Consider the following 21,126-nt stretch of genomic DNA (forward strand, 5'->3'; position numbering starts at 1 on the left):
ATCCAAAAATTTATCTATTACTTTTTAAATGATAAAAGTTTTTTATTTTAATTATTGCATTGGTTTTCTGTATTAAAAGGGCATCCAATAAGTAAAATTATTTGAGTACATAAAGTTATTCTATTTTAACTTTATTTTCTTGTGTGTGTGTCAAGTCAAGTTAATAAAAATTAATTATTTCTGTTAAAAAATATTACATATAATAGCAATAAATATTTATCTAAATAAGAGCTATATATAAATAGCACTCAACCTATTTTAATTTCGTCTCATAAAAACTAATTAAAACTCATAATTTATATTACTATTTATAGTAAACAAATAAAACATACATTTAATTAATATTTTATTAAATCCGATGCTTGTCTACTTTAAAAAAAACTGCAATCCTATTTTAGTATAAATAAATAAGCAAACAAACAAATAAAACTTAAATAACCACTAAAACTAACAAACAAAATAGCATTTATAATACAATTTACAAAAAAATAACCTGATAAATGAAATCATTACTAACTGTCACTATCATATTTTGCTTCTTCAGTTATTGCCTATCAGAAAATACAGAATGTTCTCTTAATCTCTCCTGCAATAGTTCCGATACTAACTGCTAAAATGAGTTAAATTAATTTTAAGAATGTACTTCTACTAAATGTGACTCATAGAAAATTTAATCTTAAGATATTTAAGAAATTTTTGATTGCTACTATATTAAATGCAAACCAAGCTATCCACCTTTTCTATCAGGAATTTTTAACTTATTTGAATGCTTAAATTTAAAAATACCTAAAGAAATTGAAGAAGTTGATTTGGAAATAGTAAAAGCCCAACTTAATAAAAGCAAAGAAGGTTAATGTCTAGCTCAAATGATAACTGACTGCTAAGCCTCTTCTAATGAATGTATTCCTAATTTCTATATTTAAATATAATGTATGTCTTCTTAATGTAAACTCTAAGGTTATCCTTCAATGTGCGACATAAATAAATGCATTTCAAGCACTTGCTAATCTAATTATGATGAACTTAAAAAGTTGAATATCTAATTCTCATAATGCTTGCAATAATTAGATAATACCTCTTTTAGTTATTTACCAAGTTTTACTATTTTATTAGCCTTATTCTTAATCATGATTTGAAATTTTAATATAAACAATAAATGAAAATAATATATATTAATTTGATTTAGATTTTAACTATTTATTTTTGTATTTTATCTTTTTTATGTAGTTGATATCTTTAATTATTATTTTTAAATATTTTATTATCATTCAATATAAAATTAAACCTTCATTATCCCCTCCACATATTATTCTTTGAATAAATTAATAAGGGTACTTGGAAATATTTAAAAGCATATAATCAATATTGATATATTAAATAAATTTTAAATTAGCGATGTAATTAATAATAACACTTTACAATTTTTAGACTTAAAAATTTTTTCATTCATTTAATATGTAATAAAAAAAATTAATTGTTTGATAAAAAAATTTATTTAGATTTCTTCATCAAAAACAAATTAAATCTTAGACTAAACATTTTTTACTTATTTTTTCTTCTATCAGGTTCGTTTATTTCTTTAAAATTTTTTTAATTTTATCAAATAATATTTATTGATCTAATAAATTTACATTTCTTACTCAGGATATAATTATTAGTAAATAGCTATATCTTATATTAAGCTTTAGGTTCTGCAAAATAGAAAAATAAGGTATAATTTCTATGGCAGAATAAATAACAAAGCTGTAAAATCTTAGGTTATTTCATGTTGTTGTTATTTATAAAATGTATATATAAATATTAAATTTAAATTGTTAGGTTATCTGATATTTGAAAAGAAGTTTTAATCTAATTCTTTAAAAGAACTAAAACAATCAAACGAATTAGAAAAATAACATTTGAATACTAGTAAATAATTTCTAAGTAAATCAAATTTATATTTAATATTAATTAGCTTTATATTTTTATAGTGAAAACATTATGTCTTAAATCAAAAGAAAAAAACTTATTAACACTTATATCAAAGCACCTTATCTATTTTATTTTGCTTTACAAATTGATTGAGTTGTTTGCTTTATTATTGATTTTTTGAAAAAAGGCTTATTTTAACAATTAATATTATTTTAAAAGTTATAAATAATATAAAATACTTTTTCTTAGTTAATGTTATTTTTATTGAATATATTCGAATATCAAGCATTTATTTTTAACCAAAATTATCTCTTTTAATTTCAGAAAAATATTTCAAAATTATAACCTATATTTTAAACCTAATTCTTAATTTATGATCTATTTAAATTTACATATGTGTAATAAAATTATTTCTAAAATAATAAGATCATATTTTTTATGCAAAACAAACTTATATGTAAATCATACGTATAAATTATCTTTATTTTTTTGAATTTAAATAATCGTAGATACTCATTTATTTATTTATTGAGGTAGCTTAAATTTAGGATTATTTTTGCAAAAATCTTATCAAAAAATATTTCAAAGATTTAAATAATAATTTTATCTGACTTGAACAATTTCATCTTCTTTCTTTATTATTATTATTAAACTTAAAAGAAAATAAAAAAGAAAAATATTTTATTATTGTTTTTGATAAAAACTTTGTCATTTTACAAAAATGATCTGAATTTGAATTAGATAAATAGCTATTAATAGCTATTTTTTTAATTAAATTTAATAATTAATTTTTAAAATAGACAACAGCTATTAATTAATAGTACACAATTACTATTTTAGCTTAAATTAAATATATTAGAAAGGTATCGAAATTTAATATTTATTTCATATAGACACACTATTAATAGTAAAAAGATAATATTTTTAGCTTTTACTGTTAACTAATTAATTTCAACATTTCTTTTACTTCGATTAACAATATAAAAATTTTCAACTACTCTTTTTAATATAAACAATAACAAAAAAATACAATTATAAAAAACAATAAATAAACGAATAAAAAATTAACAAACCAAAAAAATGAAATACTTACTAACTATCACTTTTTTAGTTACCTTATCATGCTTTTGTATGTGTGAGTAAAAAGATTGCTCCCTCAATCTTTCATGCAACAGTTCAGATAATACTTGCTAAAATGAGCTATCCCAATTTTAATCATGTGTTTCTTCTAAATGCGACTCTTAGAAGATTTAATCTTAAGATGTTTGGGAAATTTTTGATTGCTACTATATCCATTGCAAGCCAAGCTATTAGCCTCTTCTATCAGAAATTATGAATGTGTTTTCATGTTTAAATTTAAGTATTTCTGAGTCTGAGCACGTAGATGAAGAATCAGAAGATGAAGAAATTGACTTAGAATAATTAAAGGAAAACCTTAATAAAAGTAGTGAGGGTAAATGCCTTGCACAAATGATAAGCGATTGCTAAGCTTCTTCAAACGAATGTGTTGCTAGCTTCTACATTTAATTATAATGCATGTCTTCATAATGCAATTTGGAAGAAGAACCTACCATAAACGAAATTAATAAATGTATTTAAAATACTTGCTAATCTAGTTTTGATTAGCTTAAATAGCTCAACAATAAATTTTCTTAATGCTTGTAATAATTAGATTAAACTTCTTCAAGTTATTTGATCAGCATTACAATATCATTTTTCTTAATCTTATTAATATTATGAAAAAATAAAAAAACTAATAACTTAAAAAAGAGCTTTTTTGAATAAAACTGATTTATTTTATTTGTATCTTTCTTTGTGTCTATGTTGTAATTTTGAAATTTAAAATTTTGTTAAACTAAATATAAAATAAAAAATAGAATTCGCTATATTTTCATTTTTAAAAATAGATTTTTTGAAAAAAATATATTTATTTTATTTGAATTTTTATTGATATATTGAAATATTTTTAATCATTTTGAAACTTTAAACATTTTATCTTTTAAATTAAGGTATTAACATACATGTAAAAACTGAATAGACTTCTTTTTTATATTATGTGGAAGAGCAATTTTTATCATATAAAAAATAAATTAGAATAAAATTAAACTAAAAATCACCTAAATCTTAATCATTTTTTTAAATTATTTTTCTAATTTTTGGTTCTTTCATTTTTCAAAATAAAAAATTAGTGATTTATTGAATGTGTGTGTGTGTAAAATTTTAGGCTTTAAAAAAGTACATTATAGTTTCTAAAAATTAAGTTTGAAAAAACTAAATAAACTGTTGGCTAATTTAAATTCTTACTTATTATGTTTGCTTGTTTTAATTAAACATAAAATAGAAATATTATTGCATTAAATAAAATAACTAATAAGTACTTTTAAAGTTTATTTCATTTTTGGTTATTCTTGCCTGTTATGTCTTGAAAAAAACTAAAAATAAACTATTGTTTCTAATTAAGTTAGCTATCTAATTTGATATTAACAGAGACAACAATTATTACTAATCAACATTTAAATTAAAAAAAATTAAAATTTATCAGAACATTTTTTAGATAAAAATACTTCTAGTAAATTTAATTTTTTAATGATTACCTTCCTGCATATAATATGCAAAATTTGGTCTTATATTTCTTAAAAGATAAAAATTTTTTATTTCATTCTTGCTTTGGTTTTCTGTTGAAAAGTGCATGTACCCAATAAGTAAAAAACTTTTAGAGTATATAAAGTTATTCTATTTTAACTTTATCTTTTTTGTAATAATCAAATTTATAAAAATTGATTATCCGTGTTAAAAAATATTAGATGTAATAGCAATAAATATTTATTTAAAGAAAAGCTATAAATAGCACTCAAAATATTTTAATTCGAATTTCTTCTAATAAAAGTTAATCAAAAATTATAATTTGTATTACTATTTATAGTAAACAAAATATATTTTTAATTAATACTTTATTAAATTCGATACTTGTCTACTACAAATTAAACTTTAAAAAAAACTGCGATCTTATTTTAATATAAATAAATAAACAAACAAAAAAAACTTAAATAACAAAATCAAGCAAACAAAATAAATAGCATAAATAATACAATTTATAAAAAAATAACCTAATAAATGAAATCCTTACTAACTATCATTTTCATATTTTGCTTGTTCGGCTACTGCATGTCAGAAAATACCGAATGTCCTCTTAATCTATCCTGCGATAGTTCCGATACTAGTTGCTAAAATGAGTTAAATTAATTTTAACAATGTACTTCTACTAAATGTGACTCATAGAAAATTTCATCTTAAGATGTTTAAGAAATTTTTGACTGCTATTATATAAAATGCAAACCAAGCTATCAACCATTTTTATCAGAAATTTTGGACATGTTCTAATGTCTAAATTTAATAATATCTGAAGACATACAAGAAGACTCAGAAGATGGTGAAGTTGACTTGGAGAAAGTAAAAACCCATCTTAATAAAAGCAAAGAAGGTTAATGTCTAGCTTAAATGATAACTGACTGCTAAGCCTCTTCTAATGAATGTATTTCTAATTTCTATATTTAAATATAATGTATGTCTTCTTAATGTCAACTCGAAGATGATCCTTCAATGAGTGACATAAATAAATGCATTTAAAGCACTTGCTAATCTAACTTTGATGAACTTAAAAAGTTGAATATCTAATTCTCATAATGCTTGCAACAATTAGACAGCACTTCTTTTGGTACCTTACCAGGTGTTACTATTTTATTAGCCTTATTCTTAATAGTGATTTGAATTTGTAATATAAATAATGAATTAAAATAATATATATAAATTAATTAGATTCAGCTTTTAATTATCTTTGTATTTTATGGTTTTTATGTAGTTAATATCTTTAATTATTATTTTTAAATATTTTATTATCATTCAATATAAAATAAAACCTTAATTTCCCCATACACACATTATCCCCTCGTCACGAGGGAAAAATAAATTTATGAAATTTTTATTTTTTAAGTTTGTTTTTAAATAAAAATTTATGTCAAATTTTAAATCTTTGACGCTTTTGACGAAAATACCCCCCTCCTTTTAATCACTGGTTATAATTTAAATATTTTTACTTTTTAAGCCATTTTTATCAAAATTTAATCTGGATTTTTATGAAAGTAATGAAAATCTTATCAAGCTTAAATTATCAATGGTTAATAAGCTTGCTGAATAGGTATCATAGTTGCTTCAGAATTTATTATAATCTGTTACATAGTAAAGTAAATATTGTCAAAGTAAAATTTATTCTTAATGTCTTAATTTATATAAACTCTCTATTGTGATTTTTAAAATGCTTTCTTATAAGTTTTTTATTTTTCTTTATATTAAAGATTTTTTTTATTATATTAATAATAATATTTTATTTTGATTTGTGTAATTAATATATTTAATTTTAAATAAATACCAAATTGAGAGGTCAAAATATATAAAAAGAAGAATATATTAATATACTAAGGTTTTCAAATTGCTCTTAAATTGTCTAAAAAATAAAAATTTTTATTATAAAATTATTTTTTAATTTTATTAATGATTTATGTGTTGTTTTTAAGAAGAAATTAATAAAAAAATTTATGTAAAATTATTTTTATTTATTTATTTTCTTGTTTGTTTGTTTGTTTGTTTATCAGGATAAAGTTAAAAATTTGCTAAAATAATGTTGGGTTTTCAATAAATCAGTTTTAAAAAATAAAATAGCAATTTTATTTAATTACATTATAAATATTTAAATGTAATTTTTGTATGAATTTGAGGATAATTAGAATTTTTATTATAAATTATTGAATTGTTTTAAATTATTAGGATATCTATCTAATATGTCCAATAAGATTAGGTTTTTCAAAGAAATAAAAATAGGACACAAAACATCCAGGTTTTAAAGATATTTTGTATTTGTATTAAATAATAAACAGCTAAGGATTGAATTGAATCTGGGTATTTATAAAATTTTTTAGAAGAGGATTGATTATATTTATTTTGCTTTTGCTCATGTTGAAAATGAACAAAATATTCTAACATTTTTTTTTCCCTAAAAATGAATGGATCTATTTACTTAATAAAAATTATATTGAAACAAATTGAATTAAAAATCTTATTTAATACTTATAATTAATTAAGTATTTTGTTTGATTGAATAAGCTAAATAAAATAATAAGCAAAAAATAGACTTTTAAAAAATGGAATATATAGATTAAAATTTATTTAAACTAGTTGAAGTAAAATAAAAGTTGGTAAAGCATATAAAAGGTAGGGAGAAATTAAGAGAGCAACTCAAAGATAAAAGCGTCTAAATGCATGATAATTAGCAAAGTCTTAGTAAATTGCATTCAAATTTAAATAAATTACTAGCTTATAAACATGATTAATTAAAAAGATTTTTATAATTTTTGGAACCTGTTGCAATAAAAATGAGCATTATTTAATTTAAAAGTTTTAAATCTCACTTTTATAACAAATAAATAGTTTCTAATATGAAGGAAAATGATATACCTAATAATATAACCTCAAATATAGATAAAATGATTAAAGAGTTAAAACAATATGGATTTGATGATTTTAAATTTTTAGGAAAAGGACAATAAGGAAATGTTTTGTTAGCAAAAGAATAAAAAACAAATAGGAGATACGCAATCAAAGGTTTTCTTATAAAACATGATAATGGAGAAATTATAGAAGACCATTTAAAATCAGCAAATAAAGAAATAGAGATGCTTTAATAATGTAAAGGCTCCCCTTTTGTGGTTAATATTTTTAGATAAATAGATGGATAATATTTCAAATACTTAATTCTTAATGAGTGTTAAGGTAATATTAAACTCTATCAACTAATTTATAAAGCTAAATTCATACTTTTTTTAATAGGAAGTTTAAACTAAATACTCGATAAATAATCAAATAAATTGTTAAACGAAATAACTGCAATCAAATATTCTAAAGATATTGCAGAAGGACTTCTACATATTCATTCCAAGAAGTGTGTTGCTAATGACCTGAAGATGGATAATATTTTAATTGACTACAACGGAAATGCAGTAATTTGTAATGCTCAAATAAAATTTAAAGCTTTGATAAATTAGAATAAATATAATAAATAAATAAATAAATAAATAAATAATAATAGGTGATTTTGGATTAGCAGATTAACTTACAAAAACAAATGGCTTTAGCATAAATGAATATGTTTAATTAATTTTTATATTTTCATTTATTATTTATATATTTTTTTAATTCATCATAAATAGAAGGGTAATTATTAATATTGTGCACCAGAATGTTGTTTAGATAGTGAAATTTATGAATATCCTAAAGAGTATTAAAAATAATAAATTCTAATAGAAACAAATCCTACTCCAAAAGTAATAAAAATAATTAAATCAAATAATAATATTAATATTTACATTATTATTTAAAATACATTAATATAGAGTGAAGCTTTTTCTTTGGGTAAAAATAATAAATTAATTAATTAATTAATAAATAAATAAAGCCAGATAGAAAAATATTAAATATTTTATGGTGATAAATAAATAAATAGGTTACATAATTTACTATATGATCCATTAGTCAGAAGCATATAAAGCTGTATTAAATAAACATAAGTCTTTGGATTTTAAAGGATTTGAAAATTTTATTTATAATAGATAACTTTAATATATAATCAAGAAATTAACAAAATTTGATCCAAATAAAAGAATAGAGATAAAAGATGCTCTGATTATACTGAAAGGAATTATTTCACATGAATTCAAATTAGATTAGAAATTTATTAAGACTATGGTGGATGATGATCAAGGAGTAACCTAATAATATATTAGATAAATCAAAAAAGATATAGAGTTTATCTAGTGTTCTGAAAATACATTTTATCCTATCATGTAATTTTAAATATTTTAAAAAATTTTTAATAAAGCTTCAACAGTCAAAATGAAAAGGAATTTGTACAAGCATTAGATTCATATGTTCCCATGCTTCAAAAATAAATTAAGGATCTCACAAAAAAAACAGAAGAACTCTAAAATTAAAATCTGATGTAATTTGCTATTGTGTTTAAATTTTACTCTGTATGTATATATTATCAAAATTTAAAATTAATTTTTATTCCTTTATTATAATTTATTAAATTAAAAACTTATTTATTATAATTATTATTATTTTAATATATAGTTTAGAACAGGAAAAAAATTAATTATTAAATTAATTAGATCAATAGAATATATTCTATAATAACAGGCAATAAGATTTTTAAAAGTAATTAATATAAACTTTAATTATTTATGAAAAAAGATTATAACTTTGATTCGTTTTATTCTAATTAAAAAAAATATATTTTATTATTTATTATAAGATATTGAATTAAAAATTAGTATTTATTTTATTATTTTTAATTATAGTTTAGAAGAAAAAAAGAATTAATTACAAAAGAAATTAGATTAATTGACTTTGTAAAACGATACCATGCAATAATATTGTTAAAAGTAAGTTATTTATTTATAAAAATAAATAAATAAATAAAAAATATTTTTTGTTTTCAAATTAAAAAAAATAGTTAATTAACTATCTCTTTAAAAATAATTTGATTATTTATTATAGTTTATAAAATTAAAAAACTTACATTTTTATTAATATTTTAATATATAGTTTAGAACAGGAAAAAAATCTATTACAATAATAATTAGTTTAATAGACTGGGATGTATCGTATCTAAGAATAATTTTATTTAAAGTAAGCTATTTAAAAACTAAAATTATTTCTGAAAATAAATAAATAAATAAATAAATAATAACTTATTTTGTTTTCAATTTAAAAAAAATAGTTTAGAACAGGAAAAAAATCTATTACAATAATAATTAGTTGAATGGACTGAGATGTATCGTAACTAAGAATAATTTTATTTAAAGTAAGCTATTTAAAAACTAAAATTATTTATGAAAATAAATAAATAAATAAATAATAACTTATTTTGTTTTCAATTTAAAAAAAATATTTAATTAATTAATTAATTGATTATCTCTTTAATTAATCTAACTAATTAGATTAAAAAGCTGCATAAATTATTTTAATATATAGTTTAGAACAGAAAAATAACGAATTACAAAAATAAGTAGAGAATTACATTAAATAAATTCATAACAAGGAGTATTTTTTTAAAAAGTAAGTAAGTTATTTTAAAACTAAAATTATTTATGAAAATAAATATTTTATTTTCAATTTAAAAAAATAAATAGTTAATTATCTCATGAAAAAGAACTTTATGAAGCTGAAATCAATAAGTAAGTTTTTTAAAATTAATTCAATTTCTAAGAATTTATTTGAACCTTATTATGATTTGAAGAAATAAATAGCCAAATAAGTATATTTTTAAATTGATTGGCTTAGAAAAAATAATGAGAATATCTAGTATTAATCTTTTAAATAAATTTAATTATTTTAAAAATATTTTTTTTCTAAAAAGTTTCTTTAAATCATAACATAATAAAACGGAAAAATTATTTTACTTTTTTAATCTTATTATATTTAAATTAACATATTCTGTATTAAATAGATTAAAAAACATGGATTTAGAAAAGTAAAATATTTTTTAATAAAGAATTAAAGGAAATAATTAAAATACTAATTAATAGTCAATTGGGATATAAACAAGGAATTAACTAAACTTATTAATCTAATAAGTAAATTTAAATTTAGAAATTATCCTAAATTTATTTTTATAAAAATTAATTTTAAGAGCTAGATAGTCAGAAAATATTTCAAATGTACAACAATAATAAAAAAAGCTAGAGTAAAAAATTTCTAAATTAAAATAATAAAATAAATTGTAAATTTGTTCTACTTGCAATATTAATGAAAGAGACATTTTTATAAATGATTATTAAATTTGCTCTCACTGCTTAAGAAAATAATTTTTTAAATTAGCTTGATAATTCTGTATAAAAAATAAAAAGGTGATTGATTGATTGATTTCTTTCCAATTTATTAATTTATTAACATTTTATAAATTTATTTTGCTATTTAGTTAGTTATTTATATTTTATGTTTTTTTATTAATTTTATCTTTTATTTTATTCAAATCAATAAGAAGAATCTCTTTCAAAAATCTTTTTTATTTTTTTTATTAAAATATTTTTAAATATTGTTTTTTTATGATATTCACCTTAATATCAAAAAATTGAATACAAACTAAAATTAAAAATAATTTCTTGATTCTTTAAAAACCAAGCTTTCTTTTTTATTTTTTTGATTAATAGAACAATTCCAGAATATTTTTAAATCAATTAAATATTTATATATCTTTATTTATTATTAATTGAGCATTAAATAGCTGGGCTTGTAAAAAATACACGGGATTTTAGTATATAATAGGTCATCAGTTTTGTTAATATGTTTGATGTGTCATCAATTTTATGAAATTAATTCTGATTTCTTTATGAAATCTTCTATTTTAATTATACTGATTAAGAATTTTGATTTATTAATATTTTTAACATCCCTAATAAGTGAAAGTATCATCAAAACTTATTAAACCTAATCATAATAAAAATTAAATGCAATTTTATTAAAACTTAGTAAAGTAAATTGTAATGTAATTCACTTTCTAAAGCGTTTGTAAAATATTTTCAAATAAATGCAACTTATAATAAAAAATTATGACACTAATCGATATATATGAAAGTAAAATTCTATTTAGTTATTTTACTTTCAAAAAAAATGCTGCGCAATTTATCTATTTTGTTGCTTTAAAAATTTTACTAATGTAAACAAATAGAGTAAGTTTATTAAATTAAAGTTTTCCTTTATTCATTGATTCTTATAAAATCTAATATTAAAATAAGAATAGAATTATTTCATTTTACAATCCTAATTTTAGTAAAAAATCAAAATGCTTTAGATAATATTTTATGTAAAAGTATCATTTTAGTTAATATCTATTAATTTTTTTAATTAGGTTATCAATAATATTGTAAAAAAATTGAAAACTTATTTTTCACCTTTTACAAGGAAAATGTCTTTCATTATAATTCAAATTATATTTCTTAATGGATTAAAAAATTAAGAAAATACTAAATCCATTATACTATTAAGAAATTTTACTGGTATTTTTTTTAACTAAAACCAAAAATAAATGATCAGCTTTGAAATATTTTTGCTTTAAAAAAACAAAATTTTTTAACTAATTATTAAATATTTGTTCGATTTGTTGATAAATATTCAAATATTATTTTTAAAGTTAAGTTTTAATATTTTAAATTGGAATCTCTTCGATTTAATTTAATTAAATTGTGTAATTATAATATGTAAAAGGAAACATAGAAATAATCTAACTTGAATAATTAATTAAAAATATTAAATAGAGTAAATCACATATCAAAAAAGCTGTAAATTTAGAGGATGAGCATTGATTACTTTTTAATATTTATAATAAATAAAGGCATTCATCAATCAGTCACTTTAATTTAAAAGTAAAAATGAACCTTTACGCTTTGTATAAATTTTTTTAAAATATAAACAAAATTAATTTATAAAATACTAAGATGAAAGTTAGAAACCACCTAAAAGCTCTTTTGCGGAAGAACTTTATATTATGGAAAAGAAACTGGATATGCTCCATTTTCGAGATTTTCCTTCCTGCAATAATTGGATGTTTCTTTTTTGTAATAAGAAATTAGATCAAGATAACAGACATTGATACAAAGAGTTATATTGATGAGGTAAATCTTATTCATTATTTTTTTTTTTAATCTAACTTAATATCTAAAATTTATTTATCAAATTTATGTTTTTATTTTATTTTATTTTGTAGAGAGTCACTCTTGTACCTGATTTTTAAATTTTGGGAAAGAATCAACAAACTGGCAAAGATATCTTACCAATTATGAAAGATTGCATTCATGGAAAGACTTCGCATTACCCTAGCTATGCAAATGGACATGTTGCCTTGATTGGAGACCATGAAATCTTAGATAAATTAGAAACTATATTTACAAAAAATTATTAGTATCCTGTTAAGAGATATTAAGATGTTGAATAGGTAAATAAACATGTTAAAGACCCTAACTATAATTACGATCTTTGTTTGGGTATTTAAATGAACAAGGCTCTAAATAATGTATACGATTACACACTATTCTTCAACAACACTGGTAAATACTTCTTTGAGATGCCAAAAACTTTGACAGCTGCGAAATTTGATTATATGTTCGATAAAAGGGAAGACCATTTATATAAATATATTAACACTGGATTTATGACTCTTTAAAATTGGATAGGTATTTATTTTTATATTAATAGAAATGGTTTTAGATAATTAATGATTTTTTTATTTAAATTAAATAGATAACATGATATTTTAAATTGAAAGTGGAGACCAAAATTCATCAATCACTGTTGAACTAAGCTCTATGAAGATTATTAAGCATGGGCAGGATGATTTGGCAGAGAAAATGTAGGGAAGATTTGCTACATACATAGTGCTTCCTATGATTATTGTTTATTTAAGAATGACATATGGCCTGCTAATAGAAAAAGAAAAAAGAATTAGAGAAGGCATGAAGGTGATGGGAATGTCTGATACCAGTTTTTACTTAGCATGGATTATTCACTATTTAATAATTTATGCTTTATGCAGTCTTTTTGCTGTAATAATTCTTAAGACTGCTATATTCAAAGAAAGCGATTTTTCTGTCCTTTTTGTTTGGCATTTCTTGTTTGGAATAACTCTGATTTTCTAAAGCTTGTTTATCACTACTTTCTTTACCAGAGCTAAGATTGGAAATATTATTGGCATGGTTTTCTTTTTGCTTTAGTACATGGTCATTTTTGTTATCAGATAGTAGGATGATGTCACTAAGTCTATGAAAAATGGGGTCTCTATTCTTTCTCATACTGGTACCACTCTTGCTTGCGATGTATATTTGCTGATAGAGAGCTAATAGAAGGGTATCACATGGAGCAATTTAGACTTTTAAATTGAAAATTACTCAGTATTGACTAACTTCTACATGAACATCATCAATATAATTATATTTTTTGTTCTTTCTATCTACTTAGATTAAGTCTTTCCTAATGAATTCGGTAAAAAATAACACCCTCTCTTTTTTATTAGGTGGATTTGGAAAAGATAAAAAAGTCAATCTAGTATCAAACCAGAAGTTCTAAGTAATGATACAGAAAATTTAATAGATTTAAAAGAAAATTTTGAAGAAGAAGTTGCAATGAATTTGAAAGAATAAGAAAGAGATAATCAAGTCCTGAAAGTAAATGATTTATACAAAGTATATCCATCAGGAAAGTCTGCTGTTAATGGAGTCACAATGACGATGTACAAAGACCAGATATTTGCTCTGCTGGGACACAACGGAGCAGGTAAAACTACTACTATTTCTATGTTAACAGGAATGTATGAGTTTACAAGTGGTTCTGCTGTTGTTTTTGGAAAAGATGTACAAAATGAAATGAGAGAAATTCGTACTTTTATGGGTGTTTGTCCTTAGCATGACATCCTTTTTGATGATTTGAGTGTAAAAGAACATCTAGAACTATTCGCATCTTTTAAAGGAATGACTGATAAAAAATTAATTGCAGAAGAAGTTGAAAAGTATATTGCAGATGTTGATTTGGCTGAAAAAAGAAATGAACTTTCTAAAAATCTCTCAGGCGGCTAAAAGCGTAGACTAAGTGTTGCAATCGCCTTCATAGGAGGCAGTAAGCTTATCTATTTGGATGAACCTACAAGCGGAATGGACACTTCCGCTCGTCGTCATATTTGGGATATGCTGAAGAGATACAAGAGCGAAAGAATTATTTGCCTGACAACACATTTTATGGATGAAGCTGATTACCTTGGAGATAGGATAGCTATTATGGCTGAAGGTTAAATCGTTTGCATGGGTAGACCTTTATTTTTAAAGAATAAGTTTGGAGCTGGATATCATCTTACAATTGTCAAGAAAAATCCAACAGATCCTTCTGTTCCTATAATATAATTTGTAAAAAGTGTTATCCCTTCTTCTAAGCTTGTTTCTGATGTCTCTGCAGAAGTTTCTTTTTAATTAAATAACGAAAGTCTACCATAATTTGCTAAGCTCTTTAACGATTTAGATTAGCAATTAGACAAGCTATCTGTTTAATCCTATGGTATTTCAATTACAACTCTTGAAGAAGTGTTTTTGAGGGTGGCACATTTAAAAGATGAAATTAAAGAGAAAAAAAGAAAGCAACTTTAGGAATAAGCCAAGCAAAAAGAAAATAATATCAACAATAAAGCTAACTTAGATAATAAAAAAAATTAGAATTTAGAAATGAGTTTGAGAGAAGGAGAGAATAACAATAACATAAACAATCCTGAAAAGAACTATAAATTACCTAGTGTGGACGAGATTGAATGTGAAAACAAATAGGCTGGGTTACTTGGAGTTGATAATTTTGATTTGAATAATGTCAGGATTACCAAAAAAAGAGAATTGTTTTTCATTCATTTGAAAGCACTAATAATAAAACGTTTGATATACTTTAAGCGCGATATCAGGTCTTTGCTTTGTGAAATAGTCCTTCCATGCATTGTAGTTATTTTTGGACTCAGTTTGGCTTTAGTTTCGTTTTTAAAAGATTAGCCTGGAGTTTTACTAAATTCTTCGCTATATGAAAATAATTTACCAACAATAGTTTCTAGTTCTTCACTCAGCTTTTCATAATAAATAGATTAGATTTTAGATCATTTCCCTCTAAATAATAAAAAATAAAACTTTGAATTTGAAAAGAAATACGATATATCTGATATTAATTAGTGGGATGAGTATAATTTTAGTAAAAGAGGTGTAGACAGAATAGGATCATATTATGTAAAATCTATTACCCCAGATATGCTAAAGTATCAATACATCACAGAATTAAATACAATTGCAAGAGACTCCTCAGGTGTATATGTTAATGCTATGAACCAAGCAATTATAAATAGCTATTTGTAGTACAAAAGCAAAGTAAATAACTAACCTACAGCTAGAAAGATACAAATTAATGCAACATTTTAGCCTTGGCCTCTCACAGAGAAAATCAAAAGCTTAGAAGGAACTGCTGATGGTCTAGTTTCAAGTTTTATATTCTCAATAGGATTCTCATTTATTCCTGCAAGTATAATTACTTTCTGTGTCAAAGAAAGAACTGAGAACATAAAGCATTAACAGCTTGTAAGTGGAGTAGGAATAGTCAGCTATTGGGCTAGCAACATTATTATGGATATGGTTAAGCATATTTTTCCAGCAGCATTTTGCATTTTAATGGTGAAGGTTTATGATATAGATACTTTCATGGATGGTAATACCTTCTCAGCAATAGTCCTTTTGATGTTTTTATATGGATGGAGTGTAATTCCTTTCACTTTTGTGACATCTTTTCTTTTTGGTGATTACGGAAACGCTTAAGTATCAGCTTTCTTTATTAACTTTTTGTGTGGTGGCATTCTACCAACAATAGTAGCCATTTTACGTATCATAGAATCAACTGAAAACTCAGGAATAGCACTCGGATGGATTTTTCGTATCATTCCTTCCTTCAGTTTTGGTTACGGAATACTGAATATAGGAAATAGAGAACTTTACAATATTACTAAAATGAATAAAGAAATTCCATCAGCATACGAGCTTGACATAGCAGGTAAATCTTGAAATCAAAAATTATTTTTAAATGATAATTTTTTTTAATCTTTGTTGATTTAAATTTATTTTTAGATTTTATCCAATAATATTTATTTTTTTAAAATAAATTTTTTTTACTTCAAAGTTGTAGAAATTAAAAATTGAATTTACTTAAAATTATTTTTAAATCTTAGAAAAATTAAAATTTATTTCAATAAATATAAATTGTTATTATTTAAAATAAATCTATATTTAAAGAAATATGAATTTAATTTATTTTTTAAATGAAAAGGAGGAGATATCATTTTGATGTTTGTTGAGGGTATTGTTTATTTGGCTATCCTATTTTTAATTGAATGGGCATAGCATATTGGTTCTATTTCAAGATACTTTTCAAATGAAAACTCAGTTTAATATATACCTAAAGAACAAGATAGCGATGTTTAGAAGGAAATTGATTTAGTTGCATTATCAAAGCCATAAGATTATTCTGTTAGAGTTCAGAATTTACGCAAAGTATTTATCCCAGCTAAGAATAGAATAAAAGTAGCAGTAGATCAAATTTCTTTTGGTATTAAAAATGGAGAATGTTTTACACTTCTAGGAGTCAATGGGGCTGGTAAAACTACAACATTCAAGATTTTATCAGGAGAAATTCATCCTACTTCAGGTAGTTGCCATATAAATGGATACGATGTAGCTACTTAGATTGAATAAGCACGCAGAAATATAGGATATTGCCCTTAATTTGATGCTCTTCTTGAAAATCTTACAGCTTATGAGCATCTCGAGTTGTATGCAGCTATCAAAGGTATTCCATATGACCTTAGAAAGCCTCTTATAAAGCAAAAGATTTAGGAAATGGATTTGATTGATTTTGAAAATAAATTGGCAGGAACTTACAGTGGTGGTAATAAGAGAAAGCTCAGTGTAGCAATTGCTATGCTAGGTAATCCTCCAGTTGTGTTTTTAGATGAACCTTCAACTGGAATGGATCCTGCAGCACGTCGTTTTATGTGGAGTGTCATTTCAAGGATATCCACTCAGCGTCAAAATTCTAGTGTTATTTTAACTACACACTCTATGGAAGAAGCAGAAGCGCTTTCAACTCGTATTGCTATTTAAGTAGAAGGTTAGTTAAAATGTATTGGCACAGTTTAACAAATAAAAAATAAATTCGGAGAAGGATACGAAGTTGAATGTAAATTAAAGTTACCTTCTAATGACTAATTAGTCTAAACACTGAAGACAGATTTTAATTTTGATGGAAAAGAAATTTAAAATATTCACGTATTTCCAAACAACTTGCAAGAAAATTTAGCTAAATTAAATGCTATGGAATATTATGATCTAATTACTAAAAATGAATAATTTGCTTAAATTTATTCAAGAATAAAGTCCTCAATAGGCGTTTCTTTACTAAACTTGTATCAATTCATTTTGTTAGAAAATTTAGGAAGTAACCTTTAGAAATTCATTAAGCAAAATCTTGGCGAATATTCAATTATTGAGCACTTTGATGACTTCTATCGTTTTAGAATCGAATCTAAAATTTCTATTGGAAAAATGTTTGAAAATTTTGAAAACAACAAATAAAATCTAAGTATTCTAAATTACTCAGTTAAATAAGCTTCCATTGAATAAATCTTTAATTTATTTGCATAAAATAAAATCAAAGTAAACTAAAAAGTACATAATCTCCCTGGTAAAAACAATCTTCCTAATGAAGAAGATCCTTAACAATAAAACAGCAATTCAAGTGGATAAAAATCAATAAATATAGATATATTAAAATGAATTTATATTTTCTTTGTTTCATATTGAAATCTTTTAATTTTTATTTTAATAATTTTTTTTAAAAACTAATATTAAAATGTTTTAATTTAAGATAATTGAGCTAACTAGATATTGAAATTCAGCTGACTGGCTTCATCATATCAAGAGGAGTTTCAATAAATTTATACAGAAAAATTAATATTATAAAGTCAGTATTCATGCTTTTTTTTTGTTTCTTTATATCAGAATTAATGATAATTAAATGTACTTATAAATTATCAAATTATCATATTTTTAAATGTAAATTTATCAAATATCAATTTATTTTTACTGATTTAAAATTTTTAAAAATAAAATAAAAATTGAAATAGAAAATCAATTTATTGATAAAAAAATAAAATAACCTGAAAATAAAAATAAACAATTTTTATATTTTATTTTTTTTAATAAAAATATTAAAAATGATCAACTAAGAAAATTAAGGTACCAATAGATTTAATTTAGTGTAATTTAGTTAAATAAAATTATCTTTCACATTTAAAGTAAACTATTTATAGATATGATTATATTGATGAAAGAGACTTATCGTAGTTAGAACCTGTTGTTAAATGTATTCCTACTCTTAGCTCGTTTGAACTTAGATTTAAGTATATTATATCACTTTTAAAATAAAATATATATTAAAAAATATTTTATAGCAATTATAGTAGGATTGGAAAAAAAGGAACCTAAAAAATATCTGAAGCGTTATCTATCTCTCAAAAAATGAATTCATTTAAATTATATCTTAAGTATAAATTCAATTATTAAACCAAAATATTAATTTTGAATTTTTTTTTTTAATACTATTTCTTTTTTTGTAAAAGCTAACTCAGAATAGGAAATGAAGCTATTGAGACACTCTCATAAGGAATATCGAACTGTTTGAATTTATAATCTATTGTTTTAAATCTTCAGTAACAATTAAAAAATTTTTATTTTATTTATTTTTGGTTAATTGCCACTCTTCTTTAAAATAAAAAGTGATAATATGATGAATTGTTAAACTTTTTAAAAATTATGCGAATAAATATCTAAATGCAAATAATTAAGAGCTTTAGATCTAGATGTTAGGTATGATTTAACAAAATTCTTACAAATAAAAGTAATTCAAATTAATTAAATGACAGCAAAAACTACATTTTGAGTAATGAGTAAAGTTCATAAGCTTTATAAATAATCTTTACTATGATTCCAAATTTAAAATTTCTCAGTCTTAATTTGAGGTATAAAAATAAATTTATAAATATTTTAACAAATATATAAAAATTTATTTAAATTAATTTTAAAAGATAAAATAAATTAGAAACAAGTAATAAAACACCTTGCTTGTTTATTTATTTGTATAAATGTATCAACTTAGAATACTTATGCTTAAATTTAGAGTAATTAGTTTAAATCAACTCAAATAATAATTTTTAACTAAGCTTAAATAAAAAATATTAAGAGAAACTGGTATAATTTAAGAAGAAGTTTACTAAATTGGGCATTCAATTTAAGAGATAAAAATATTGAAAGATATTTAGTTATCATTTAACAGTTAACCATACTATTTTAATTCTAAAGCATTGATTGAGAATGGTAATTTAATGAGTTAAAGTTTTTCTAAAGTAGCAGACGGCATTAATAGTTGTAAAAATCTAAGTAGATTAAGTATAGATTTTGGGATTAACCAAACTTATGAAAGTAAATTTTTTTAATAGTCTAAAAAATAGAAGAACTAATTCAAATTTTTAAGATATTAAAAAGCTATGTGAAGGAATTTCAAACTGCAAAGATTTAAAGTCTTTTTCATTTATTTAACAGTAAAAAAGATATATTTTACTTTAATTTAGTTTAGAATTATAATTTTAAATTAGTTAAAAAACAAAATAGAACAATAATTTACTTTTAATCAATATAAATTGAACATATAAATTATTTATTTATCTATAAACTTAGTCTCGAAATAGAATGTTAAGATTAGACAGTTGTTTCTTTGATTAGTAATGCACTCTTAGAATGCAAAAATCTTTCATAGATATTTCTTTCTTTTGTGTAAATTTTTAGATTTATCTAAAAACACAATTTCATATATTTCTCATCCAACATTAAAAACGCATTGATAGTTTTTAATAAAAATTTTTGTCAATAATATGAATTAAATAGTTTTGTGTACTTGATTAAATAAGTATTTAACTATTAATTTAAAAATGCCAAATTTAAACTTTTTATTAAAATTAATTATTTTATTACTATCAAAAAAGTTGCATTAAATTTATAAATTAAGATATAAATATTCTTAGTCAAAGTATATCTTAAAGTAAAAAAGTTTAAAAGCTAAAAATTGTTCTCTCGTAAATATAATTTTAGATTTTTAAAATAAAAATTAATAAAATTTATTGAAATAATAGTAAAAATTAAATTAATTCAGTTGGAATTATCTAACTTTTTCAAGCTATTGCCTAATGTACAAATCTTTTAGAGCTATCCTTAAGTTTATAGTAATAATTAAATATATATATAGAATTGGTAGAGAGAAGGGATGGTAAGAGATTTTTCTATTCCTTAAAATACCTTTGTTTGTATTTCCAAATTTTTCTATATACTTTGAATATTTTAATAAATTTGAATCAAAATTTACAAAATAAGGTATTTAAATCTATTTATAAATTATCAAACAAACTATAATATTTTTAAAGATAATTTTATCAAACACCAATTTATTTTTTCTGCTTTACAATTTTTAACAATAAAATTGAAATAGAAAATATCA

The 21,126-nt window shown here is 21.7% G+C and overlaps 6 protein-coding genes across 6 annotated transcripts; all 6 read left to right on the forward strand. All coding sequences in view use genetic code 6, as the record gives it.

The window, feature by feature from the left end:
- Positions 1–2,991: 2,991 nt before the first annotated feature.
- TTHERM_00209360 (hypothetical protein) lies at positions 2,992–3,651 on the forward strand (the record flags this gene model as incomplete). The annotated part of the gene is made up of 1 exon (XM_001007127.1): positions 2,992–3,651. One exon carries the CDS (start codon positions 2,992–2,994, stop codon positions 3,649–3,651), a length of 660 nt encoding a protein of 219 aa, XP_001007127.1.
- A 1,374-nt stretch (positions 3,652–5,025) lies between these two features.
- TTHERM_00209370 (hypothetical protein) lies at positions 5,026–5,679 on the forward strand (the record flags this gene model as incomplete). Its single annotated transcript, XM_001007128.1, has 1 exon — positions 5,026–5,679. One exon carries the CDS (start codon positions 5,026–5,028, stop codon positions 5,677–5,679), a length of 654 nt encoding a protein of 217 aa, XP_001007128.1.
- A 1,427-nt stretch (positions 5,680–7,106) lies between these two features.
- Positions 7,107–10,847, forward strand: TTHERM_00209380 (kinase domain protein; the record flags this gene model as incomplete). Its single annotated transcript, XM_001007129.2, has 16 exons — positions 7,107–7,245; positions 7,393–7,734; positions 7,792–7,968; positions 8,051–8,109; positions 8,172–8,285; positions 8,355–8,373; positions 8,465–8,804; positions 8,849–8,959; positions 9,094–9,177; positions 9,321–9,404; positions 9,568–9,651; positions 9,997–10,080; positions 10,155–10,199; positions 10,472–10,495; positions 10,551–10,598; positions 10,655–10,847. 16 exons carry the CDS (start codon positions 7,107–7,109, stop codon positions 10,845–10,847), a joined length of 1,947 nt encoding a protein of 648 aa, XP_001007129.2.
- Positions 10,848–12,458: 1,611 nt separating this feature from the next.
- TTHERM_00209390 (ABC transporter family protein) lies at positions 12,459–18,353 on the forward strand (the record flags this gene model as incomplete). The annotated part of the gene is made up of 4 exons (XM_001007130.2): positions 12,459–12,635; positions 12,728–13,193; positions 13,261–16,575; positions 16,849–18,353. The coding sequence occupies 4 exons, from the start codon at positions 12,459–12,461 to the stop codon at positions 18,351–18,353; spliced, it is 5,463 nt and encodes a 1,820-aa protein (XP_001007130.2).
- Positions 18,354–18,583: 230 nt separating this feature from the next.
- TTHERM_000209398 (hypothetical protein) lies at positions 18,584–19,886 on the forward strand (the record flags this gene model as incomplete). The annotated part of the gene is made up of 7 exons (XM_012795378.1): positions 18,584–18,837; positions 18,890–18,979; positions 19,031–19,123; positions 19,199–19,288; positions 19,356–19,445; positions 19,502–19,597; positions 19,664–19,886. 7 exons carry the CDS (start codon positions 18,584–18,586, stop codon positions 19,884–19,886), a joined length of 936 nt encoding a protein of 311 aa, XP_012650832.1.
- A 677-nt stretch (positions 19,887–20,563) lies between these two features.
- On the forward strand, positions 20,564–21,112 carry TTHERM_000209399 (transmembrane protein, putative; the record flags this gene model as incomplete). Its single annotated transcript, XM_012795379.1, has 2 exons — positions 20,564–20,707; positions 20,765–21,112. 2 exons carry the CDS (start codon positions 20,564–20,566, stop codon positions 21,110–21,112), a joined length of 492 nt encoding a protein of 163 aa, XP_012650833.1.
- Between the last annotated feature and the right edge of the window lie 14 nt (positions 21,113–21,126).

Source organism: Tetrahymena thermophila (assembly GCF_000189635.1).
Source record: "Tetrahymena thermophila SB210 genomic scaffold scf_8254815, whole genome shotgun sequence".
NCBI lineage: Eukaryota > Ciliophora > Oligohymenophorea > Hymenostomatida > Tetrahymenidae > Tetrahymena > Tetrahymena thermophila.